This window comes from Anopheles darlingi, chromosome 2, assembly GCF_943734745.1.
Source record: "Anopheles darlingi chromosome 2, idAnoDarlMG_H_01, whole genome shotgun sequence".
NCBI lineage: Eukaryota > Metazoa > Arthropoda > Insecta > Diptera > Culicidae > Anopheles > Anopheles darlingi.
Window position 1 is genome coordinate 32,847,743 of NC_064874.1, and position 26,496 is coordinate 32,874,238.

The following is a 26,496-nucleotide window of genomic DNA, read 5'->3' on the forward strand; positions in this document are numbered from 1 at the left end:
GTTAGTAATTTGTGGCGAGGCGACCATCCGGGGCCACGCCTGGAGAAGGGAATTTCTTTAAAAACATTTATTTCTTTTCTGCAACACAGAAACATATGGAAGAACTTATCGTATCGTATGGTTTGTAACCTTAACTTACTCCATCTGCAATAGAGTCTAGGAGGCGAGGAAGCGCATAACAAGTTAATGAAATCATGTGAAGGGGCCAGGGGCCTTCTAACAGTTATGAATGCGTTATCAGAAGTCACGTCACTCCGATAAACTCCGACACTCCCATCTCATTTGGTGCTCATTTGGTGCGTCTGGTAGTGCCACGGCTGTCCGGGCCACCGCCACGGTAGATCGGAAGTTCCTTCGATTGCCGCCGCTTTCGGATGCAGTATCGTATGAACAGTACCAGCAGAATGATGAGCGCAATGAAGAGCAGCACACCGAGTACGACCGCCGCAATGCCGGCCTCGTTCAGCCAGATATCGGTCACATCCAGGCTGAGGCTGCGCACGTTTCGGCTCACATCGTACGCTGTAACGGTGACCCGCGGTTGACAACAGGAAGCGGTATAGCTAGCCCGCACCTCATCTCGGGTACCGGCCGTGAAGGGAGTTTTGTAGAGCAATCCGGCTGGACTGGATGAGATACGCATCAGACCGGTTTCGTAGTCACGTGCCGTTATCTCGAGCGTCCAGAATGCCCCCGTACAGGTGGCCGGTGTTGAGCGTCCCTCGCACCGGCTGGAGTACGTATACCAGAGGTAGGGCCGTGTCGTATCGGCCAATCCTGCCGAATCGGAAACGGTTACCCAGGCGGCTTGCGATACCTGATCTACGCCTGTCGTCGAGAAGGTGACCTTGTCACGGCTTCCGATCTCGGCCGTCGGTGCAATCACGAGTGTTACGATCACATTCAACGACTGACCGGGACTTAGCGTGGCTCTGGTGTACGGAAGAAATAGAAAATGGGCACAAAACCGATCGAATGGTTAGTAGCGAATCGGATGAAATGCGGTCTCGCAATCTAATTCACTTACTGGCCAGGGTTCAGGGTCCGTAGGAACGACAGCTCGTCTGTTACACGGAAGAAGTACGTGATGGGAGTTTGGCGATAGTTGGTCACCTCGAAGTATAACTGCAGCGTTTGGCCCCGTGAGCCGATCAGCTGAGAATTGACGCCGACATCGACCTTGGTGATGGCTTGGATCGATGCACGACCACTGATGATGCCGGAATCCTCATCAGTAAGCTCTGTTTGGCGTGCGAAGCGATGCTCCTCCAATGCTCCTTCATCGTTGCCACTTGCACGTGGCAGCTTCGATCTTCGATTTAAAATGGTACGAAAAAGAAGGTACATTAGGCTTCGTGATTCAATATCATCCTTAAGGTGGAAAGATCGTTCGGTACCTTCCTGGTGCGGTGCTGCGACCGAATTGTGGTTCTCCCTCTCCACCTCCTAGACTGTTGCTCAGTAGTTCTACCTCTTGATGTTCCCATCGTTGTTGGTGATGCTCATCAGCTTCGGAGGGGTGGTCCGCTTCTGAAATGTGAATCAAATGAAACCAGAGATCAGGAATGAAACCATTCTCGACACTGACTCATTGCGCTTGCCCTAATTGCGGTTCAGAAGTATAAAAACGATAACCAACAATAGCTTCTAGCTTTACGCAGGTGTCTTGGTCTGTTGTGTCCAAGGGGCTGAATCACATTCGTTGTGTGCCGCGTCACAATCTTCCCGGTTCAAAGTGCAACCTTTCTCCATGCTGCATGCCGGATGCGCGCTTGTATGAATCAACTTTCAAAGCATCCCAACCCCGTTCTACATTCATGGCCACATAATATTATTCTCCGCTTTTAGTGATTCTTTGTGTGCGTGTTGTGCCCACAACCCCATCATTAGCTAAGGGAGATCTAACTGGCAGGTCAGTCAAACGAAATGCAACCTTTCTTTGGCTAGCATCATAGTAGCTATGGTTCTGCGCATTAGAGGAATGGTTCTTTGTGTCCACGGCCCCTGTTTTCTCGGTCACAAAATCCCCCCAAAAACACCTTTTCGAGCATTCGAATCACACGGGCTACGGTTCGCGCGCTCACTTGCTCTCTATCTTTCCCACACGCTGCTGCTGCTGCTGCTACGACCGCTTGCATGCTCTCGGGGGCTTGGTCATAGCAATTTGGCCGCTAACAGATGGCGATGACCAACCATCGTCATCATGCGTCGAGAGAGAGAAAAAGGCCACACAAAATTTCTAGCACGAAGCGTCCGTCCGTCGGTTCCGTCAGTCGTTCAGTGACAGCGTACCGAAACGGAACAGATCGTGATTAGTGCGCTTGGATTAGTGCATTGTGTGCTCGCGATCGTGATAACCTTTGGCTGGCTGCTTCCCGTGGTTGACCCTCTGTGAATATTCATCCTTTCCTGATCCATACGCCGTTGGTGATCGGGTTAATGTTAGCTGTGAGGGAGGTTAGTAATCGCTATGAATGTGTACATGAGTCTGTGTGATTGTGATCGTGGAGAAGCAGCGTATGTGTCTTAGAATAGAAATTAAAACCGGGATGGTCCGCCGAGAGTGTAATTAAGCATTGCCTCGTGCTGCAAGCGCCCGGCGCCTCCCTGACACTACTTCCGTTCACATTATCAAGGCGTATCGCTAATCTGTTTGCCAGCACGCGGTAGCACGTTCGAATGGAGCGATTCCGCGGTGATGCGAGGGGGAAAGGCGTCACGATTATTGATTTTTCTGTTCGACGGATGCTTTACCCTCCACGTTTAGCAGCGGCAGATGCTAGTGAATTTGTTTTGCAGTACCCGACGGCAAAATCTTAGCGGCAGCAACATGTTTTTTAGTTTGTATTTTCTTCCTCTGCAAACGACTGACCGACCGACCGACCGACCGACCTACTGGCATTGAAGGTTTCTGGCTCGTTCACTTTCCATTACTCACGTTACCAGCGTTATCAGGATAAGCGAGGGCTTTTAACGTTGAATGTGAGGCTTGGTGGGAGCGGGTTGCCTAGATGATGGATCGTGAGAGCGATTTTTGCGTCAACCAGCCTCCACATGGGGCCCACACAGACTGTTTACCAAATGACCTTCGTTCCCGTTTTGATGTTATTTCTATGTTCTTTTTTGTTTTGGGGTTGTGTTTTGCTTGCTGCAAACCTACCATATACGTCGATCCCGGACCAGAAGGCTTGTGCTGATTTGATGCTGACACTGTAAGCGGTCGACGAAGAAACGTTTAGTCGATAGACACCCGGGAGCGTTGTGTTTAGCTGGTACAGATAAAGTAGACCAAGATCAGGCGAATGCGACCGGGTGCGATCTTTCTGTTGAGCTTTATGTTGAGGTTCCGCATCGCTGCTAAGTTGATCGTGATGCTGGTCGTAGTTGGAGAACAATCCGTGGTGAGCTTCTGCCAGTAAATCAATCACCTTCAAACCTTCGAGTGGTTTTTGGGAGAAACGGAATAAGTAGAAAGAAGCTTTCGATTAGTACGTTAATTGTCGTATGCATGGCTTAGGACTGATAATTTCTGTAGCTTCTCTTAGCATGGTGTCATAAGAGGTCACAGAGGTCGTAGAGGTATCATCAATTTGTACGTCTACGATGGATTATAACCATAAAAAAAACAGAGTAACCAACGGCCAGAATATGATGTTGCTAGTCAAAAAAGCAACGGTTGTTGAGTGAAATACATGACGACGAACTCTGAGCAGTGTAAACAACATGATATACCGCAAAGGTAAATGAACAACGGGGATGGCATCAATGCGGTGCGAGATAAAGGGAATGCTGGGCCGAGGTCTGGTGAAGCCAAACCACAGCAGTCAGTAGCATGGCGTCGAGGGAAAGTATTTCTGTGGAAAGCTTTTCCTGTGAAGCCGCACAATAGTGTGACCGCACGCCCGGTGCAAGCTGCATTCGTACAAAGCATCGTCCCCGCACGCTGCGTACGAACGATGGAAGCACATGGCCCTAGTGATGATGTTCGGTGGCGTTGGAGGATGAAAACAGCTGGTTTTGTTTACGATTCCGTGTGCAACGGCGTAGAGTGAGTAGACGACGCGAGCGAGAATGAGAACCGGATCTCGTATGGACAATGTCGAGCCGCAAGTAGTGCGTGCACTAAAAAGGGATGGGAAAACAACGTTCTGGGTTGGTATGAGCGAAAAAGGTGCACAAAATGAGTTGAGACGCGAGAGCAACATAACAAACGGGAGAGTGAGAGTGATTCCAATTTATGCTTCGAATGCGTCGTGCCGTGGATGGTTGCAGCGGGAGGAGTGGGAGATCGAGGTGGGAAGGAATAGTCGGAGGCGCGGCTTTTGGTTTGTTTGTTTAGCATAAGAGGCCAAGGCAGATCGGTGGATCGTTGGCGTAGGGAAGGTTGATACCGTTAGGCTGCCATTTGTTTATGGTTTCGCTCCTAGGCAACGATTTGTGTGCGTGTGTGTCTGTGGTTACTTGGACAAAACGCAGTATTTTGGGTTTTCTGGTCTGCGCACGTAGAAGCAACTAGCGTTGTTGTTTATATTCGAGCATTTTATGCTACGGAGTACTTACTCCTGAAACCAAATTCTAGTCATTCGCAAGGGACTGGAGGGGTACATGAGAGATTGTTATAATTCTGGGGTTTAGGTGCACCTGATAGTAATGATAAACAAACTGAATGAACCTTTCACTGGAAAGAAGTTTGAAATAGAAGTCTATAGGACAGATAGAGCAACGCATTCTTAGTATGGTATTGAAAGATTGAGTAAAACTAATAAACTTCTTTATTATGTTCCCTATCGAACGAATTCGCTGAAAGAATCCGGTTTACGATATGCTAAAGGTCTTTTTTTTTAATTTTCTACTTCCGATCACTTCTGATTCATGATTCGGCTTGCATAAGATCCTTTTGGTTGAAAAACCAAATTTCGCAAAGGGCGTTGCGTTAATTGGGAGATTGGACGAAATGTAAGGTGTTATACATAATACGAAACAGTTTCAGTGGGATCTAGTATAGAGTATGGTTGTTCAACAATCTGGAGGATTGGAGGGTCTTTATTCAATCCATGATACGTTGTACGTCGGTTGACGCTATCTGGAAAAGGAGTCAAGCGTTCATGAATGATTCTGCTCGTAATTAGTAAGGGTCGAAATCATACGCTGTAAACCCACCGACCGCAAGACGGTTGAAAACATTTCCACACCAAACGTAGCGCCCACTGTGTGGGTGAGGATCGAAAGTGAAACACGGTCGATCGAACGCGGTCGCGTGTCGGGTAGTAGACCGCTTGGAAACGCGGCTACTCGATAAGAGCTATAAAACGTTTCACTTTTCATGTGCTGCCTTCGACGCTCTTTTAGCGTGCCTTTCTTTGCTCCTCGCGATCTCTCATTGCACACACACGCAATATCGTGGCATGGCATTGATATGGTCGAATGAGATCGTCATATTTTGGAGAAACATTGCTTTTTTTCTGCTGCAGGTGAGAAACGGTGGAAAAACACTTGTTTATAACACAAATCGTTAGATCATTGGTCCTGCAACTCCCTGAATATGCCATTATTACCCTATAAAACGGTGTCGATATTTGTCGCCAACATCTACCGTGACTGTGTCGGTGTGATCTTCTATGCGGCACCACAAACCTCATTTCGATCATCTGCGCAGATGTTTATGCCTCTTCGTAGTGTTGTGTTGGTCTTCTCTCACCCAATCGGCATGCCACCAGTGTGACGTCATCTTTAGTGGCGCTGTTGGGGCTCTCTGAGCAATGAATGAGCGAATAAGAGAGACGTGCCCCGGCCTACTCATGAGAAGGGTAGTGTGTAGTGTGGAGCAGACAAAAAACTACAAGGATCGGCATCAGTTAACGTTAGCAGGCCGAGAGCGTTAGAAGACATTAGCAGCTAGCAGAGGGAAAAGTAGGTTCTGTTCGTTTTGCTCGCCGTCTCAGCACAGTTTAGTCCAGGAGAGGATACACAAAGTTTGTTTTGGTGTTTGTTGTTCGAAAACTTGCCAGTGATTCTAGCCAAGAGGTACATCTGAGAGTTATTTGTGAACGTTTTCGTTTGTGACCATTACCATCAAGGTAGGTAGTAACCGAGCATGGTGTTGTGCGAAATTGCAAAAGGGCACTATGATGCTTTGTGCGGGATATCGTAGCTTGCCGTTACGACAGCATTGACGTGGTGCTAGCAACTGTTGTAGTGAAATAGTATGGTGGAAAATGATAGGAAAAATGGGAAAATCGTCCGCAAAATCATCTGACACACACCACGGCACGCTGCTGGTGGGGTGAGCTCATTTGTTTGTTCCGCGTTGAGCGTTAAGGCAAAGGGGAAGAAAGTGGCTGTACGAAAACGAAGGGGTGGAAAATACATCGCATGCTCCGAGATTTTGCGCAATTTGTTTTGCTCTCCTCGCATGTTTCTCTTTCTCGTGCTCGTTGCTCTTTTTTGAGGAATTTATAAGAAATAACGAGAGAGAGAGAGAGGGAGAGAGTGAGCATACGTGGACATGAGTTAGTGGTGAGCATGACGCGTGCGGCGTTTTGTTTTGATTCTCCTCGATCGAGATGATGCTGCTTAATATTGGTTCAAGAGTGTTTCAATTAAACATTCAAATTCAAGATTACATGAATCAAACCATCAGCTTTCAGATTTCGATTTGATAGAGACTTACGTAGCCAAAGTGAAATTGTCGTCATCAACCGGCAGCCTACATTGGTACGAGATTATAGATGACTGCTTTGCGCAGTAGATCTCGACCAGCACGTGCAAAACCTGTTGGTCGGTCGTGTAGCCAGCCAAACGCGTCATAGATGAGTTCAAGGTTATGGTCGAGGGGCTGGTTACAGCATGAATGCTAGTTACTATTTTGGAACAAACACGCATACATACACAGACCGCGCAAAATGTAACCAAGCCGAGAAGCCGGTCGTTACTTACCTCTCTGAATGTGATTGGTATTGGCTCAAATGGTAGGATGGTTCAGCATACATATATAAAGCACACAACCTCATGATGATACGATGTGATTGGTAGTGATGTTGTTTATAACAACAATGTTGTGTTACCCTGCGCACACACTGTGAGATTATTTGGACAAAGGTATGGAATGCAATTGTTCCTGCGCCAGATTCATATTCGCAAGTTATCCGCGAGTTCCTTTTTGTGTCTTTTAGTAAAGTTGTGCGATGTTTTTGTGGCTTAAACTTGGATTTCAATTTTTGCAAGATTCTATTTTTTTTAGCTCAGTACAGTACAGTAAGGATAAGGTCGGTAACATGGCAAGAAAGGTATAAGAGTAACAATCGAAATGGCATTTCCCTCTGTAATTCATGCTCAGGAATTATAAACCATCCGCTAGTGTGGTCGCTAGAACGTCACATTATGTGCTCCAGAAAGTCTTTTAGTGTGGATGTAAGGTTAAGAAAGATAATAACAGAAAAAGAATAGAAAAAGAAAGTAGAAATTGTTCTATGTAACATTGCTTCTTGTGATGAGCTGCCGTGTTAGAAGGGAAATGGTAGCGAAACGATTATCGATGAGAGAGACAAACACACGAAACCAATGGGTGGACAAACACACAACACCGAATGAATTCCAGAAGGGGATGGTAAATGATGGATGGAGGTTTTTTTTGTTCTCATTTCTTTTCTTCAATTATTTACAACAAAACTCACTTCATAATGTTAACAGGTTAAAAGAGTTATCTTACAAGCTAGTACGACACGTTCCTCATCCATATGCTCCTGTTATCGCTTCACTTTTGCGCGTTTAGCGTATCTTTTTTGCTGGATAGTTCCTAAAAAGGAGGTTGGTTTTAAACATAAAACACGTGAGACAAGTGTCCGAAAGGAGGGGGTCCGTTAGTGAAACAAACGCGAATTGAATTGAGCTGAAAGGATTCCAATTCTGATCAGCATCAGATGGCAATAGTGGCCAACCTCCGTGTTGTGCTGCAAACTGGCGAGTTTCGGTTTCGCCCTTAAATAAGCTTCCGTTGGACGTACTTAACGATAAAGGGGATTTGTACTTGTAATCATGGGAAAAGATGGTTTCTAACGGGCCAATCGGAAGTTAAGGTGGACGAGAGCGACAGAAACCCGTCTGCAATTCAGTGCAGTTCACGGAGAATGGGGGTGTGCATAAGGCGTGCGATGTTTTCGATGTTTCGTGAGCCCGCTCCATGCAACTTGTGATGGATCTCGCACGCAAGTGCCTCGTATCCCTTGCATACAAAAAAAAACGTTTACAAATCGCTGCCGCTGCTAACAAACCATGAGTTGAGCAGACCTGGTGTATTGGAGGCGATGATAGAATAGGGCCGATAATATTTAAATTTAGCTGTTTCCGAGGACACATCAACGCTTTTCCATCGGGGGGATGGGTCAATACAGAAAGACCTATTAGCCACTTGAGACGGATTTGCAAAACTCTTTCGAGGATATGAGAACACGCGCAGGATGATCAGAAAGCTGTTCACCAATTCGGTGATCTCGTTCTTGTTTGTATTCTGTGTGGAAATGTGTTTAATCACCATGGGGTGTTTCCAGGGTCGCCTGTTCCAGGTGACCGTGCAGCTTGAAGTATAAACTGTGTACGGTTTCATCTACGCCGATCGGTATCGTCTGTGCTCCATGCAGATCGTGCTCGGACACTAGGGATGTCTGGAAGGATAGCATGGAAATGGAAAGGGTTCTAGTGAAAGTCATCATAACCGCGTCTCTGTTTCCTGTGGCTTACCAAGAGTGGATTGCTGCCAAAATCCCGATCGATCTCAAACTGTATCACGCGACCTCCGGTCTTGTACGCCAGCTCGTGCAGTCCAGTTTGATTGTCCAACCGTTGACTTGTATCCATTTCATCGCCGAACCAGAGGATGTATAGCTACGGTGTCGCAAACAAAACAAAACGGGAGAAGCTACGATTAGCTATGAATCTGCACAGGACACGAATGTGCCTTCCACTTACCCGGATTCGCTTCTTCAGCAAGGTGAGAGCGGTCATTCGGGAAAGCTGCGGGTCGGTTGTGGATTTGCTCGTTGCCAGGAAGATGGCACTATCGTACGGTACCTCCTGTGATGTGCGCAAGATACCGTAGTATTCGCTACCGCCTCGATCATAGCTTGGCTGCAGCTGGTTGATCGCTTCCATGAGGCTTTTCGTGTTGCGGAATGCGATCGATTTAGAGATTCCTGTAAGTGAATGAACAATATTACAAGGAGCACATAATCAATCATTTAGCTAAGGCGGAAAACTGCTTCGCCTCACGATTTCCCTACGCGCAGGTCAGTTGGTACAAATACAAAAAGTTTTCAATGTAAATGGGATGGTTGTTGTTGTATGAAGTGGTACGTGCGTGCTGAAATCTTATGTACGATTGTAGCCCAACGTACGTGACATGCGGTTTATGCTCACTTACCGGTGCCATTGTAGCGCAGCAAGATGGCATCCATCGGGGACTTGGGGACGAGCGATGCGTCGAGCACTTTCTTCGTGAAGACGAGCGAATCGTTGGACGCATCGACGAGAAAGGCGATCGGCCATCGCAGGTTTTTATCGACGATGAGCCGCGATAAAAGCTCGGTTTTGGAGATTTTGCTCTCATCGATCGCTGGATATGACGGAGCTTTGGTCGGAATATGCGCACCTCCCGCCGAGACCACTGGTGGCGAATCAATATCCGAGCCCGCACTGGTACCGGAAGAAAAGGAGGAAGGAATGGCGGTCGTTGTTACCAGCACGTCCTCTTCCTGCGATTCTTCCACACTATTTTCTCCATCATTGGTCTCGGTGGAATCGAACCGGCTTGCGATGCCACTGCCACCACCAACACTACTATTCGGAGGCTCGGCACTATCATTGTTGGCACCATTGCCGGTGCTAGTGTCAGTGCGAGTGTAAAGCAAGTTTGTTGTCTCTTCGGACGGCGTTTCGTGATGATGATGCCGGTGGTCCAGCGCACGACTCGCACCACCACCAAGTGGTTCATCTCGTGCTGCCTGGTCAATAGGATGATGGTCGCTTACGAATGCCTGCGCAACACTGGCCCGTGCCTCGTGGTCTAATGGTTGCGGTGCCTGCTGCCGAATGTGCGGCTGCAGCTCGGCACTATCGTTCCGCTCAAGGCTAGCCTCGACCGTGTCGGCGATGGTGCTGGTGGTAAGGTAAACATCATCGTCCATCGCTTCGGAACTGTTGAACGCATCTCCGTATGCACCACGGGTTTTCTCATCCACGCTCTCCTCCATGCTGGTCTTCATCTCAATCGAGGAACTACCTCCGTAGTCCGACTGATGATCCTTTGGCTGTTGATAGTAGACCGTGTCCAGCAGTACACTGGGTACGGGTTGGGCCGATGCTGCAGCGTTGAGGAGTGGTAATCCAGTGGCCGGTTCATCCATGGTAGGCCCACCATAACCGAGCAACGAACCGGCGGCACTCGCGTAAGGACTAGAGTAATCATAACGCCCATCGTCCTCGAGCAGCTCGAGGGCCGATGTTTGGCGTGAGATAGACACTAACGCTAGCAGTAACACTAAGATCGGTGGATACATGTTCGGTCACACGAACGTCAATAATTTGCACAATTCACAACACAGTCACACACGCTACGTTTTGCTGCACAACCAATCTTCAAACCGATGTTGAGATTTCACTTTTTACCAGTACTTGTATTGTTCGTTTCCGTTTCTCCATTCAGGTACGCACTGTCCGCTCAGATCTGCAAACTGGGATAAGGATGATGATAAAATGTAACATCAAACTCATGCACTCTAGCTCATCAAATAACAAATGATTACAAATTATGAGTGTTCTCGCCAACGATCGCTTGTGCGTCCTTTTGAACAACACCTGCAGTTGGAGGGTTTCCGGTTGGGTTATGCTCCCGTTACGCTACAATATCAAGACGTGAATGGCGCACAAGGTAGTGAGCGCGAGTGATCGTGCCACCTCCCTTCGTGCGTAGTGCTGTGTACAGTAAGGTGCGCTCTGTACACCACCTTGAACGTGCTCGTTCGCACCCTTCTGAGGTTGTGTGGTGGTTGTCTTGGGCTTACGGGGGACCGACTGTAGTTGTAGTTGGTGATTGTTGACCGACTGCCCAACACCACCGCGACCCACGGCTTCATTGACCGTCGTGGCTTCGACCGAAAAAAAAACATAAACACAGCCCTCAGCTTTCTGTCACCAAAGGTTTGGACACGTTATGTTGTTTTCTTCGTGCTCACTCGTCGGTCTCCCCCCCGGCAGCGCCTTAATCATATGGTCCGTGGCTGGTCGGTATCGAACGGTGTCTCGACACTTGTTGTTGTTATTGCTGTTGTTGTTGTTGTCCAACCCAGTTACAGCACCCAGTCTTTGCCTGGTGACCGGTTTCTCTGCAGCCAGCTGAAATGGTCTACGATATAATGGTCGCGAATGAATAATCGACAGCAAGCTGATTATAATTTATCAATCACGCATCATCATGTCCCTGGAGTAGTGGCTAGCTGTGGCTGCTGCTGTTGGTTGCTGTCGCCAACTCACCAGCTGAGTTGCCTAAAATAAACTCAACAACAAATCAACTAGCATACCATACCCTTTACACGCGCTAATGATCAAAGCTCGTGGTAGTCGTGGCCGACGGTGTTTAGCTGGCATCTCAATCCCTAGAAGTTCTGGACAGATGATCGATTCTTCTGGACAGCTAGCTAACAACTGTGGATAGCTTCTTGGCTAGTTTATGCACTAATCAGTACGATGGCTTATGAAATGTGTTACGAAATACACGGTACTATCTCGTTGTGAACAGTGCGCAACCTCAAGATCGAGGAAGTTGCGCCCATCGGCGCATCTCGTGAGATACACGTGTAGGAAATGTAAAGCATGCTGGCAACCGCTTCCTTGCTGCCAATATGATCGTACCTTGACGTAACCTATATACGTGCCGGTCGCATGGTCGTGCGTATGGAAAGCCTAATGATGAAACACAATCGCGCCTCGCGAAGGGACCGGATTTCCTTGAGTCTTCGTCGCTTCTGCTAGCATTGAAGTCTTTTGTAGAATTGCATGTCGCGTCTATGGGTTCCAGCTGCTGTTGCTGCTGCTGCTGACGAGCTCGGCGGCCTTATCGTGAGTGTATACTAAACGTGGGCTTTTATGTGGTTGGTTGCGCGAAAGCTTTACGATAATGATCGACAATTGAAGATCATTAATCAGCAATGGCATAAAGATGAAAGTCCTGGCAGAAGGAGGTGAGTTGATCCGAGCTGCGGATCTTTTGTATATCTTCTGTGGTACATTCGCTCTACTAAAGAGACCACCTACGGTGTGGTGCGATGTTGTTACTGTTTTTTTTTCAATGGTGGTACAGTAGTGAGGTCTATCGGTTGTATGGTTTCGCTGTCACACGGTGAGGTAATTATGTTTGAATTATGTTCTATGTGATTACTGTGCTACCCGGCATACAACCAGCTCCCCCACGCTGACTGGCTGGCGTGTGTTTAATGCCGTAAAAGCACGTAGCGCATGAACCGGCCACCGGCCACACACCAGGAACCGAACCTATTTCACATGTTTTGCATTTAAAGAACGTACAGCGACCGGCACTCGGGCGCCCAAGGAAAGCGTCTTCTGATAGCCCGACATACCGCTAACGCATGGTTGATTTGTGATGCTTTGAAAGTGACACTAGCGCGACACCTGCAAAACTCTTGCGCCACATTGCGGGGCAGGTAGGTAGGCGCGGACCACCCTTTCTGCGCTTGCCAAGCTTCTTTCGGTCACGCCTCGGTCGCCGACGCCAGGGAAGAACGATAAAATATGAGCCTAGCATGGGAAGGACGGGCGTGTGCGAAAGAGGCTATGCTGCTGCTGCTGCTGCTGCTGTCGCTGCTGCCATAGGTGGTCCGGGCATAGGACATTTCGCATTAGAATAATGGCGCACCTTATGGCCGGTACCTTGGGTGCATGCATGCATGCGGTGCAAGTGCTGTTGCAACTTTATTGCGCATTGTGTGACCCTTTCACGGGATATGTCGGTCGGAAGAAATGGGGGTCCCGCAGACTTGAGGAGGGTAGGTCGAGTTTGAGGAGCGAGAACACTATGGAGCGTTGCTCTTCATCGCATCGGGCGTCACTCCAGGTGGGGGGGGGGGGGGGGGGGCAGAATGGGGCACGATGATTGAGATACTCCAGGGTCCGTGCGACGTGCAATTGTACATTTGCACATTTGAATGTTAATGTTAACCAGACGCACCTATTTGTTACTCCGCGTGTCATTCCGGTGTTTTTGTAGGACGGTGGCGTGTTTGGGCGACAGCTCGGGGACTAAACAGTGTTCTCCATAACGCGTTATACTTTGCTCTTGCTCTCGACCATTTCCATTGCCCTAAGCGAACTGCTAGCTTTGCCGGAGTAGAATGTTTCTATGTTACGGAGTTATGGTTAATATTGTAATTGATTATTTCCATTCTTGGTTTAGGCTCTTTGGTAGTGTTACGATCAGAGATCGCTAGCGACGCAGCCCCGCCGTTTGTTTCACGCTCCCGTGCGACATTTTATCGTTACCGACCATAGTTGGGGTGCGCGTTTGACCGTCGCCGTCGCTACCTTATTACTTGGTAGCCGATGCCAGTGAAAGGCGTGTGTGACCTTCGGACGCTGGCAAGCATTACATCGCGAGAAAAGAAAAGGCCAGTCCGAGTGACTACCGGGGGCCCCCAAAGACGGTGTGAGCCGGTCTTTTGTGTCCAGCGTTGTGGTTATGCTGTTGTTGGATAGTGACACGTATCGCTCGGCTTGCCAACGTCATCAACGTCGAAGCGCTGGTTTCGAGATGTACTAGACCTATGGGATTGATATAGTAAAGGGGTCCTTTTTTTACACGCTCTTCGAGTCGCATTACTTCATTCGCTCGCTCGGTCAACAGGTTATTGGGAGAAAATCCCCGAGAAGCTTGTTTGTTTGCTTCTGTGGGCAGCTATAAGATGCTAAATAGTTCCTCCAAAAAGCCACCAAAAAAGCCAGATAAAAAAAGAGAGACGCTCTGCAGCTGATCATGTGACGTGAGTGCGAGGTGCAGGTGACGTGAGTGACTGTGCGAAATTCGTGAAATCGCCTTCCGAATTGCTTGGCGGTGGTTTTTAAATAGCCGCAAGCGCAGCCACCGTCCTCACAGAGACACCAATTGCGTAAGTGCTTTCTTCATTGTGATACCGGGCCGCTGAGTGTTCTGTTATCATCGTAAGGATGAATTCGCTTAAGGATGAACACAGGAGAGACTTTTAAACTTTACTAAAAAAAGTTTAAAAGCAGTTTTAAAATAACTTATGCTGACGGAACTGTACCCAGACCGACCGATACGACTTGGGGTAAACTTGACATAAGGAATGGGGGCTCCCTGCGCCGGCATCGAATCAATATTGCAAACCGCAATCAGAGATTGCCCTTGCGGTTGTCACATTAGTTGCCTGAGGTTGAGGCTGTCATTCTATGGTTCTGCAACGGTGCAACCCTCTGGTTGTTCCGCCGGAGGTTGAGGTACCAACTTCAGGATGCAACAAATTCTTCCCCTCCCCCCCTTTTCGCGGTGTGGCGGCGCTGTTTTGCATTCTCTCCTGTCCGGATGTGGCACCGCCGGTCTGAGGTATTATTCTATGCCTGTCGTATTTTGTCACATTTGGGTAGCTCCTGCTGGTCGTATTCTAGACTTCCGTCACTTTGCTGGTGCTACTGCTGCGGCTAAATGTGTATGTGCTGATACTTTCAATCAACCAGCGTTCTCCTATGCAAAGTAGAACAGTCGGCGCGACGGCGACATATGTACCGAGGTTACTGGACCACCATCAAATCACCATTCGGTGTCAGCACTGACCAGCACAACAGAGACCACCGGCTGTATCGGTGTAGCGTCTACATATTATATGGTCCTTTTTTTGTCGCGGTACCCACGCCGTGCCACGCTGAATCGGTCTGAATTTGAAACACGGATGCCAAGCACGCAATGACACGCCGTTCGAGCCCTTGGATTGGTTTTTATAGTTTTACAGTCCAGGGGTATTTGTTCGGGTTTTGTTGGTTTTGGTCAGCGAATCAGCTTTCCACGAGGCAACGTTTTGTTTTTTTTTGGTGTAAATTTAGCTGTGCTCTGTCTTGGGTTGTCGCTGAAAAAAAAAACCGTGAGAAACGGACGGATCGGTAACTTCAAGGTATTACCGGGGTCCGGGGGCATTCTTCGCAGCGTGAGATCAGCCTCAAACCAGTGGTTGGACGACCGTGAACACGACCCGAAACACAGAAACAGAGCGACGGGCGCGGAATGCTATTTGCTTGGTTCATTTGTTTTTTTGGTTTAGTTTTCCGGGCGATTTTCGAGACGCTTCTTCTGCCCAGCCCAGATTACGGAGCTGCTAAGTAGTGGTGTCAACAGCAGCGGGACACCACCACCGTCGTCGAATAGGCCCAAAATTGGCGCAACACCGCGTCCAGACGACTACGCTGGGCGAACGTTACAGTGACAGCGAGAAAGAAAGATATTAGCACCTGGGGCACGATTTGCGTTCCCGGTGTCCAACAACCATTAACAATCACCTGCTGCTGCTCCTGCTGCTGCCAATGGTGGTGGTTGTTGGTGTGTTTCTTGTGACCATTTGACTTCAAACAAGTTTATGTGGCTGAACGCGTGCGACGAATGCACGGTCTGTCGATGCCGATGACAAATGCTCGCTGGGAGTCGCGGAGACGCAGGGAATGTTGCTGTCTTTACCATCGTGGTACGATGAACGCGATAAATAATAATAAAAAGTCCCGAAAAAAAACCGGTCTCCCCCCCATCGGGGGGAAAGATGGAGATGGTGATGATGATGATGATGGTGATGATGATGATAATGATGATGATGATGGCTGAGGGTGGGGCGTGTGCAATAACCAACAACCGGCTCCTTTCTGGAGAGGGTCTCTTGTTTGTTTGGTTAAGGCTTCGGTGGTTCAGCATCACTGGCCACTGGTGGTAGCAGCCGCTCTAGGCGCGGTTGAAGACAGCATACAGGTTCTGTTGTCATTCTTGAATTTGCACGAGATCGAACCGGTGAATGCCGGTTAAGACGCTCTAATGCTCCCGTGGAACGTTCTAGAGGCTAGCGTATTAACAACATTCGCTTCTTGGAACGTTCGTCTGTTCCAAAAAACGGTCCCAGTGCAGTGTATTGTTGCTGGCCGAAACCTTGTAACTGATAAGAGGAGAGGGAGAGATACCGACTATGACACGTGTTGTAAGATCCCTGCAACCAGCCATCAGTGTGGTCATCTGGGCTCGGATTTGTGTCATCCGCGCATGGTCCGGTGGAATCGGCTTATTTCGTAGATGTCAGCACCTGACGATGACGACACACTTTGAGGAGCTCGAGCTCGGCATTCGAAGAAAATGTTGCGTCTAAGCTGTATGCGGTCCGGTCCGGTCAGGGGGAGATCAGTAGATAAGCCCTTCAGCGTGGCTAGCTACTCTATGTCGAAGGCTCGACCCGGGTCTCGTCGTTTATGGTCTTAGATCAATGCGCTACGGAGTCGGCCACACGGACTGCGTAGACTTTCAATGGTCAGGACGAAAAGGAGATGGAGGATGTGGAGGGATTCCTTGTTGGGGTCGTGAAGTGTGTGAAGATTCCACCGATCAACCCGACCCCCCGGTCGATTAGCTGTAGAAGCTAATTACTCAACTCAGCTGCTGCTGCCGTTGGTCCGTTTGGCATTTGTCTGCTTGACCTTTGGAGGTGAACCACACTCCACGCTGTGTTCGCTGTCCACCGCGTGGAAACGTGGGATTGTGGATTGGGTAATGGTGATGATGGTGCATCGCTCGTTTAATGGCCGGTTGGATTCTGACGATTCTCCAGGCACGCGAACGGCGCTTACGGCTACGGATCAAACCCGCGTGCCGAAGAGAAGACCAGCCTTCGGCGAACTGTTGGCCAGCAGAAGCTCGTTCACAGGCAGAGGCAGAGGCAGAGTAAGGCAGGTCAAGTCCAGCGGTACGCGATATGACTTGTTTGGATTGAACTTTGTTGCCGCCAGGTCCTCTGTGGCTGACTGATACCGCCCGTTTCGGGGTTTATTCGCCCGCAGGCCTCGGCATCGCATTCCATGTAGCAACATAATTCTCATCTCACGAAACCTCGCAGCCAGCAGCCTCACAATGTGGTCAGGAGGCCGCACACAATGTGCCCATAGCCGGGCCGGGGTCTCTCGCCGCTAGCGAGCCGCTATGATGGACCTTGTGCATGGAGGAGACGCCTTAGCCTCACATCCCATCTCACAGCGAACGCATACGCCGCGATCGACGCATCGAGAGGTCTGCTTGGTGCTCCCCCAAGACCTGGCACACCTGGCAAGGGGCCACTTCAAAGGGGGGTGTGTGTGGTAGGGTGCGCGGTCTGTGGTTGCTCCCACAACAACACGCGAGACTTAGCGGAGAGGTTTTTGCGAGGGACGTGTGATGATGACGGTGGTGGTGGTGGTGGTGGTGGTGGTTGTGTGGTTGTGTGTAATTGATCTTTTCTCGTGGCGCAAAAGAGAGCCAAAGTGGCGGATAGTAATGATCCGTGCTGCACCGCCGCCATGCGCGTCACTCCACGCACGCCACCATGGCCCAGGCGTATTACGTAAGGACAAGTGAATTCATCGCTAGACATACAACCGCTTCTCGCGCGTTGGGCGAGCAGCAAGAGATGAGAAATGGGGTGTGAAGGTGGTGTTGAAAAGAATGTATACAAAATATGCGATACCCACAACAACAACAACAGCAACACCCCCTTGTTGTGTTGTGCGTTTGTCTGTGCGCTATTACCAGCACAACGACGAAGCTCTCGCCGAAGCTCGAAGAGAGGCTGGGAAAATGCGTTTGGGCATGGGAAAAAGAAGTAAGAGTAGCGCGAGACGTCCTTGGAAGGAAATAGCGCCAAAGTGGACAGCGCCCCCAGCGGGGTGAAGAAGGCTCTCTTCTTGTGTGACTTTCTCTGAACACAACCAAACAAAACATGCACCAAGACGATGGGCTGACGGATTATGAATTAAATAGAGGGTGTACCATCGAAACAGGACCTATTTAAATGTTGAATAATTTCGTCTTTTTTCAGCCGATTTGGATAAATCGACCAGATTCTTAAATTGTTTGTCTTTGCCGTTTTAGCCATAGAAAATGCACGCCGGACTGAAAATGTAGCGCTGTACATTGAACATAATGGTTCAACTGTGAAAACATTGGAAACATTCAGCGACCCCTACACCGTTTTTTCTGTTTAGATATTTGAAGAGTAAGGTAACTAAAAGCTATTATTGGAGCGGAAATTGCTGCTATTGTTCCCGAACTGTTGTAAACTACTATGCAGAATACCCCGAAAAAGGGCCGCTTTTAGTGTGTCGGATCAAGACGGCCAGATTATATTCTGAGTGAAGTGCCAAACACATCTGGTTCAATTCCCAACTTCGGCTGAAAAAAGGCGGAATTATTCAACATTTAAATAGGTCCTGTCTAGATGGCACACCCTGTGGTTTGCTTATAATGGTGTCAACGTGTGGTGTTACGGGATGAGCGGATGGGTTGACCATTGTCCACAGCATTGCCACTCCAGTAGGTGCTCGATAAAAGTTTGAAGTCTGAAGCCCTGAAGACCTGAAGTCTCCTTCTTATTGTCTGAGTGATGGTCCTCCTTTTTTGGCGCACAAGAGTTGTACCCATGGTGTGCGAGCTTTTGTTTGCTGAACCTCGGGCTCTGGTCTTGAGAATGGCAGATGATCGCTTGACCCACACAGTGCATTGGTCTTCGTCCTTCCAAGAGCACGTAGGAATGCAGTGATCCACACCGAGACGAACCTATAGTAGGAGGAGTAAGTACGGATACGCTTGGCGTTTGAGGCGAGATCCTAAGGTCCATTTCTTACTCGAAAATGCGGCTTGTTAAAGTGCGCCGTGTTAAAAACCAGTTCGATTTCGCTCTCTAGATCGCCGGTTGATCTCCGTAGGCCACCTCTAGGGCCATAGGAGAGCGGCTGAGCTGAACCTGAGCTGGGCCTGAACATAAACCCTAAACTGACCAAAATCTTCCACCACCGACGGTGGAACCAACCAACGGACGGTGTACACTGTTGATGTGAGCGACGAATTTGGGCTTTTTTTACTCTCCAGCGATTCGTGGTCTCGCTCTCTACGGGTATCTACTGTGCCAGCAGTGGGGAACCGGCCAGCTGGTGGGTACTCGGGTATCGACGCGAGCGCGACCGGCTGGGGACCGCACCAGTACGTCATGTGGAACACATTTCGGTGTTGGCGCTTTTTTGTTTCGAATGTATTTTCGCCGATCGTCGAGGCGCGCGTCGAGGATTGTGATGGTGGAGCCTTTTTTTAAAGGGTAAGGCAGGAGGAGTGCTGCGCCCTCGCCCCACATTTAGTCACGAAACGGTGCGACAGGTTTAGCTCAGCAACAGCAACAACAGCAGCAGCAGTAGCAGCAGCCGCGAAAGAAATAAAAACAAAACAAACGGGACAAGAAGGAGCCCTGATATGGCGTGTGCTTCCCGGCCGGGGGGTACGCAGGGAGGGGGTCCACGCGTGGTGTGGTGATTGGGCTCGGTCAGAAACCGGTCTCTCCGGTGTTCGCAATGGCTCCGGCAGCTGCTTTTGCCTGTCCGGTGGTGTTCGGTGGATGCTGCATTACGAATTTGAATGATCGAAGATTCACGCAGCAATGTTTCCGGCGACGGAGATACATACACGCAACGGTGGAGGAGGGAGCTGCCAATCAAAAATGACCTTAATTATGAAATCAATCTCCAGGTGACCGTCCGTCGATCGGCCGATGTGTCACGTGAGCCTCGCGCTGTCGAAACAGTCGTCTACAGCTACTCAAAAAAAACTCGGCCCCCTCTTGCTATCGACGTAACCTCGGCTTCCTTGGCTGATAATGATCCCGTCATTAACGATGATTTGGTAACCGATCTATCAGTGATCGCCGGGCAGTGGGGAGCCGCTACTTGTCTCAAGGGCGAGACCGCGTGTCACCAAGTCCCATGTTCCTGCACGCTATTACCACAGGACTCGTCCACGGTACTGTGCTGTGCATGACACATCCTCGGATACTGCCAGTGCCGGCCGGTCGTTGGAACCGGTTACCTCGGGTTCGGCTGGGATACACGCCATTAGCATGCACTTTTCGCCACAATAATTGACCCTCGATTGACCGCTGTAGAGCATCGCAAAATGCAGATCGAGTCCGAGTTCGAGAGAGGGGAACCACCGGGATGAAGAGAAATGGAATGTACCGTAACGGCGGCCAACGGCGGCGTTCAGATCGTGAAACGGGCGTATCCTCTTTTTGCATTATTGTTTCTTTTCGAAAGGAAACCGTTTCAACTACATTCCAACCGAGAGTTTGGTTGGGGACTTCTCGTGGAGAAAGGGCTAGGGGCTAGGGTCGACGCGGGACAACTCAGTCAGTCAGTCAGTCAGTCAGCCATTCAGTTCGTGGCATCCCTTTTTGAGCGTGCGCAGCTCGCAGATGATAATGGAATTCATTTCGTGGTGGCGAGTGAGAAAGAAATGGACACGGTTAAGGAGGTTCCTTTCTTTTTGTTTTGTTGTTCGTCTCCCAATCCAAGAGAACTTCACTCGGTCGCCCTGTTTTGGCTGTGGTTGGCCCCCCGAAGGCGTTGTGGTGGCCGGCCGCCCTACGTTCGTGTGTCAAATGTCCAAAAAGCTGCTGGGCCACAAAAAAACAAAACCGGTCGCGTAAGGTTGACGCGCAGTCGTTTTTGCCGCGAATTACTGACGATGGTAAGGGATTACACACACACACACGCACGCGCGCCGGCTTAACTGTCATCGGTTGGGGGCTGATGAGCCCGCAATTGAACGTAATCGAAATGGAAGGAATGGTTATTCTGTGCGATTCGTTGTCGCCCTGAAAAATCGCCTTTTAGCGGGTATTTGCATCAATCCAAGAAGCAGCAACCCAGGGCACAAACATCTGTTGTAATTGTGGCGCGTGTGCCTCTCCGAGGTGGACACGAGTACACACAGGGGGTAATGCCATTCGCACCCTGGTGACCGGGTTGTAGTCCGTAATCAGTATGTGAGTGATTGCGCGCGAGACCGATCTTGTCTTGCCTTCTGCGCTGCTGCTTCGCTTGATTGCATCAAACTGAGCAATGGATCCAATAGATTGTCCACTGCCGCCCTGTGTCAGCATCGGAAACAACCTGTAGTGCAGGATTGTGGGATTGTTGTTGGCCGCGCACGTCTGTGGTAATGTCGTCAGCCACCTACACGGGGTGACTCTAGTAGGTACCAGCTACGCGGGACCTCGTCACACGTTGCCGGTCGATCAGTCGAGATAGGGCTGGTGGTGTGCATGAGTGTGTAGTGTTGCGTGTTGGATATCAGGTGGTACCGATCAAGTGTGCCGCCGCAGCGTTTGGTGCGTCCTGTCGATGTGGTGTTGTCATGCACCGTGGCATGCCGGGTACGATCATGCGCGCGCGCGCACTCGCCGCGACACCTGGATCGAATATGATCTCCTCGATCGGTTGACGTTCTCACTACAGAGCCACACGATCGCGGATTCCGAGGGTGGCACTAGAGGGCGCCCCGTTCACTGAAACACATACACACTAGCAACAACAACAGTCTGGACCACTAGTGCACCGCACGCAGCGTAGTAGTAGACACAGATCCCCCTACACCAGCACACCACGACCACCGTTCTGTAGTCTCGTTTCAAGAGATCAACAGCTTGTGGTTGGTGTGATGTCGAATCACATATCCACCACATGCCATAGGGCGAAAACGCCAACGACAGAACCACTGATCAGCACCAGACAGGACCTGCACCTGATGCTCTGACACACGCGCGCCCTTCCTGTCTCAGACCAGACACACAGCCATATACACAATCACAGTAACAAGGGGCACAAGAATGTGGTTGCCTTTTTTTGCACCTATCGAAGCAAACCACCAATTCGCAAGATTGTCGCTAACAGCAACCATCTGCATTCGCCATTTTGTGCAGAGCTACACACTCCGGTGGAATGTGAGCGTGTGTGCGCGAGTGTTGGCTGGCTAGTTGGCTGGATGGCTGTCGCGGTTCATAATCTCGCTGGATCCTGCTGCAGATCACACATCATGCAAAGACACATGCACCTTCAGAGTCACACACTTTTGATTCGTTCGACGACGATCCTTTCGGTTAGCCATTCTTTTCCGTTGAAACTAACCTGACCGGACACGGCCGGACGACGTTCTTGCTGATGGTTGGAGCTCGTTTCACGATTCACTTTGGTAGGACCGGTAGCCGTGAGGACGGTGATGGCGGCGGTGGCGAGCGAACGCGCGCGCGTTAATGGACGAGCGTGCGTGTTGATACACAGTCCCAAGACACTTCCAGTCCGCACGAGGGTTAAAATGAAATTGAAAGCGAACACGATCCTCCTATTAAGCTCGGCCTGCCTGTAGCGTTCCGTGGGCCGCGGACCGCGGACCGTGTTGTTTGTGTTTGCCTTCGCTCTCGCAGAGCCGCCCCGGGGTGGGGGCTGCATGGTTGGGTCCGCCTGGTTTCGGGTGGTACCCGTTGGTGGGGACGCTCGGGTTCGATCGGCTGTCCTTCGGTTGCGGTTCATGCGTTCGCGTTCATCCGATACGCACACGTTCGTTCGTTCGTTCGTTCGTTCGTTGGCTGCGATGCTACTCTAGGCTCTGTTCATCGGTTGGCTGCTGGCGGACACCGTCCAGGGTTCCAGCTGGCGTGCCGAAGAGGACAGCGGATGGTGACAGGCACGGTAGGGACTTGGGTGCGTGGATTAAAAGAATTGCACTTTCCCCGCACGGCCAAGCATACGAGTCCCAGGAGCAAGTAAAAGGACGAAAGGGCTGCGGAAAGGAGTTGATGTGTTGGTGGGACGACGAGTAAGAAGCTCATGGACGGCCTCCCAGCCTTTTCCGTACCGTTCGCAACAACCCCCTTTGACCGATTACATCATCGGCCACGCGGCCACTCGGCCACTAACACACGCTACCAACGCTTCCGACCTGCTGCTCGACATCCGATCGCGCGTTAACGCTTGCGTTCCCCGAAATGGGAACTAATGCTGTGTGCGGCCGCCGCTAGTGCTACTTCCTTCGTTGCCGAAAATGGTGCTGACAAAGTCAAATTCAAAACGGATCAGCGCATCGCATCGCTTGTTGTTGCCCTTAGATAAGCCATTAAAATGGCGAAAAGCGCCAAGAGGTCTCTCGACGTTTCCTGCTCGGAACATGCCGGTCTCACTTTGGCAATGATGCTGCTAGTGCTAGTGCTGCTGTAGCTAGCCCACTCGGCGATTGGCGTTCAACGTTGGTCTTTTACTCTATGCTAAAAGGGTTGTGCGTGGTACAACGTGGGGCAACAGTTTCAGGGTGGGAGGGCATTCGCCGAAATGTCAGAATCGGTCGACTTTCCCCCCGAAAAGCCCCATGAGCGCGTGCGCCCCTTAAATGCTCACCAGTAGACCTTTTGGGGGGGTTTTCGCTGCCAAAAAAGTGGATCGTGACATTTCGAGATGCGACGTACCGTGCCGTGCCGTGATGCCTTCGTCCACTAGTCGGTGAATGCTGGCGGGCTGGCGTAGTAGTTGCTCTCACGACGGTTCACTTTCTGTTCACTGCTTTTCTAGAGTTTTTTTTTGTTTCTTTTACGCCCTCCCTTTGAGCTTTCCTTCTGTTTCGGTAAGAAGCTAATTAAGAGAATCCACATCGATGATCGTTCGATGATCGCGCTCGCTGATCACACCGTCATTGATGGTGGTGGTGGAGCTCGTTTTGCTGTTTTGTCTACCCCGTTGTGCTCAACTTCTGGACTGGACTGGCTGATCCACATTCGCGTTCTTGACGAGTGGAGGAAAGCAGCGCGGTCCAGATATTCTCATTCCGGCGATCCCGTCCCGAGCGTCGCTGCGCCACCACCAATGGCCTGGCCTGACCATTCTGGCGAACCGGTTCACGGAGCCAAGAACGATTTGCAGCGCCTCTCTAGAGCGCCGATCATAAGTCCTCCGAATTATGGTAATGCGATTTTGCGTGTGTGTGTCTTTCTCTCTCTGTCTTCTCGAACTGAGATGCCGCCCCTCAAACCGATGGTTGATGATGGTGATGGGAAGGTGGAAGAGGAGATTGTTCATATGTTTGCATCAAGATCAAGAGCGTTCCACTCGTGCTGGCATCGGGCAGTCGATGGAGGAAGGTGGCCCGGGGGGTTTTGTGAGTTAGTGAGAGGCAAGATTTAATTACAAAGTTCCTCCGTTCACCTGCCCTCCGCTGGTTGCTGTTTGCTAGTGATGCTGGCTTCTTCTTCTTGCCGGCTCGATTATCCACTGTTAAGCAGCTATTTCTTCATCTTTCTCTCTCTCTCTCTCTGCCTCGGTTTCTCGCTTACATTTATGCTATATTCATTCCAGTTGGCGTAAAACCAAACGATCGGCCGGTGAAGCTTGAGGTGCTTATTCTAGTCGTGCGTAAAGTTTGCTTCTGTTCTTCAACATTCCTACTCGTCGCTTTTACCGGCGAAGGCTTAAGATGCACGTGACGACCCTCGGCGGCCGGCTTACGGTTCATTTGCTACTGCTCGTAAGCTCGAAAGCTGGTAATCGATTTCAATAACACGTGCAATTACACTATAATCGTAGATCGCGCTGCTGGAGTACTGCGCTGGACCCTGGCGTGATTTATGCACGTTTGAACGATCGACTGATTGTTGGCCGGCTTTCAGAGGCTCCTCCCTAGCAGTTAGTAGGTCCCCTCGTTCGTTCGCATCTTCTCTGGCTCGCTCTCTCTCTCTGCTATCGTGATCGCGATCGCGAAAGCGCAAACCAGCTGGAAGCGGATGGCTGGACCGTTTTTCAAGGTCTAGGTTAGACAGTAATAATTGAAAACGCCACGGAAAGGCCAGCAGCAGACAGGGTGATCCACTGGGGAAAAGCATTCCAAAGCTATCTGGCCTAATGCCTCGCCAACACATGCCGTACACGTGAGACGTGTCAAACAATGGTCGTTGGAGAGAAGCAAGAGAAAGGGAGGAAGTGTAACACAATGGCGACAGGTTGCTTGATGTCGATAGCGATTAGTGGACGCGCTGGTTATTAATGGTGACCGGTTGACCGAACAAGATGGTTACGAGCGGGCGCGCGCGCTCACGGTGTGTTTACTGGAGCATATTTTGAATGTTCCAATTGTGCGCGCACTCGTTCGCTGTGGGTGGTTTGTTTCGAGAGAAAAAAAATGTTTTCAAAACCCTATAACGGTTCTAGGTACAAACCGAAGGAAGGCTGGGGGGGGGGGGACCGTGGTTGATCTTGGAAGCCACGTTGTACACCATTAACCGGTGGCAACAATAGTCAACAACAGCGGGCGCGAGCGATACTAATGAACGACGAACGAACAACCAATGAGGGGACAACAGGTTGTAAATAGTAACTTGAACGCGTTCGCTGATGACGATCGCCGATCGCTGATCGCTAGCCATAGCCAGAGGAAGTGTAGCCCGGCACCGGCTGAGTTCTTCCCCCACAAACCGCTGACATGTGTGTATTCTGTGACGACTGGTTGCACCTGTATGCAAATGCACTCCAGTGCTGGCTCTTAAGTGTGTGACCGGAGGGAAAAGGGTCGAAAGGGTTGCGCCGGGTTACTAATTGCCAGAGGATGATCGCGAATCGCTGAACGTCGTTTTGTTCACTGTATGTAGAACGTGTACGAGCAGTGGAACGCATCATCGGCGCTAATGGATGACAAACGATGATCGTTTGTCTTGGCGCTGATCGCGCCCGTGGGGGGCTGGGTTCCACTGGGCTTGCGCCTTAATTTGTGGCATCTTCTCTCGTAATAGGCGATAAGGAGCTGAGGTTGGTTGCCCTGGTGGATTGGCTCTGTGCTTTGCTTTTTGTTGTTATTTATTGTCCCTTTGATCCATCGTGACGATCGTCGCAACAGGTTCCGGATGTTTGATTTTTTTTTGCCTTTCATTCCTCTTAACCCTGGGTGTTACATAATCAGCAGCTGGGAGCGATCATGTGTTCGCTGGTGGTGACTAGTGAAAGGTTCTATGTTTAGCGGAGTGGAACTCCGCTCGTAACGCGCTTCACGATTATGGCCTGTTAGCGCTTGTCAGGGGGCCTATTAAGATCTTAAAAAGCGAAACGTACTTACTCGATGATGGATGGCGGAAGAACGCTTGAAAGGTGCGCCAGCACCCGGCTGACTGGCCGGCCTGTTACACTCCTTGCCACCTAGCCAAGGCCTTCGTTGGCGCAAAATGGGGGTTCGTCGCTTCGCGAAATGAGTCTTTCGTTTGGCGAACGAAACGAAACGGCATTTAAGCTGGGCCTGTTACTTGTCTATTCTGCACAGACCTTGAAACTATAAAAGGACACACTCACTCACAGACACACACACACGCTGACGCCACGTCCTAGAAGGAACACAGGATACCCGCTGTACCGGAA

At 50.1% G+C, this 26,496-nt stretch overlaps 3 protein-coding genes across 4 annotated transcripts in view; 2 read left to right on the forward strand and 1 right to left on the reverse strand.

Moving 5' to 3' along the window:
• LOC125949106 (uncharacterized) overlaps window positions 1–26,496 on the forward strand; it is a 317,531-nt gene that overhangs the window by 83,492 nt on the left and 207,543 nt on the right. The gene's annotated exons all lie outside the window — the stretch shown is intronic.
• Window positions 1–26,496, forward strand: part of LOC125949108 (uncharacterized) — a 41,594-nt gene that overhangs the window by 731 nt on the left and 14,367 nt on the right. The window lies entirely within an intron of this gene.
• On the reverse strand, window positions 7–26,496 carry LOC125949116 (uncharacterized). Of its 2 annotated transcripts, none has more exons than XM_049675840.1 (9): window positions 26,201–26,496; window positions 9,416–10,724; window positions 8,965–9,188; window positions 8,737–8,880; window positions 8,531–8,660; window positions 3,161–3,436; window positions 1,398–1,530; window positions 1,028–1,312; window positions 7–932 (listed from the first exon to the last, which is right to left on the reverse strand). In XM_049675840.1, the coding sequence occupies exons 2-9, from the start codon at window positions 10,548–10,550 to the stop codon at window positions 290–292; spliced, it is 2,970 nt and encodes a 989-aa protein (XP_049531797.1). In that variant the 5' UTR covers window positions 10,551–10,724; window positions 26,201–26,496; the 3' UTR covers window positions 7–289. The 2 variants fall into 2 exon arrangements, with proteins under 2 accessions (XP_049531797.1, XP_049531796.1); XM_049675839.1 differs by lacking the exon at window positions 26,201–26,496 and adding an exon at window positions 22,240–22,413.

What these genes read in the sequence shown, in the direction of transcription:
- LOC125949116 (XM_049675840.1), bottom strand. Translation starts at nt 10,550, where the DNA reads ATGTATCCACCGATCTTAGTGTTACTGCTAGCGTTAGTGTCTATCTCA. An exon ending in TTGGCAGCAATCCACTCTTG is followed by an intron (nt 8,661 to 8,736) that starts GTAAGCCACAGG and finishes CTATCCTTCCAG; the next exon opens with ACATCCCTAGTGTCCGAGCA. An exon ending in CGCAGCACCGCACCAGGAAG is followed by an intron (nt 1,313 to 1,397) that starts GTACCGAACGAT and finishes TTTAAATCGAAG; the next exon opens with ATCGAAGCTGCCACGTGCAA.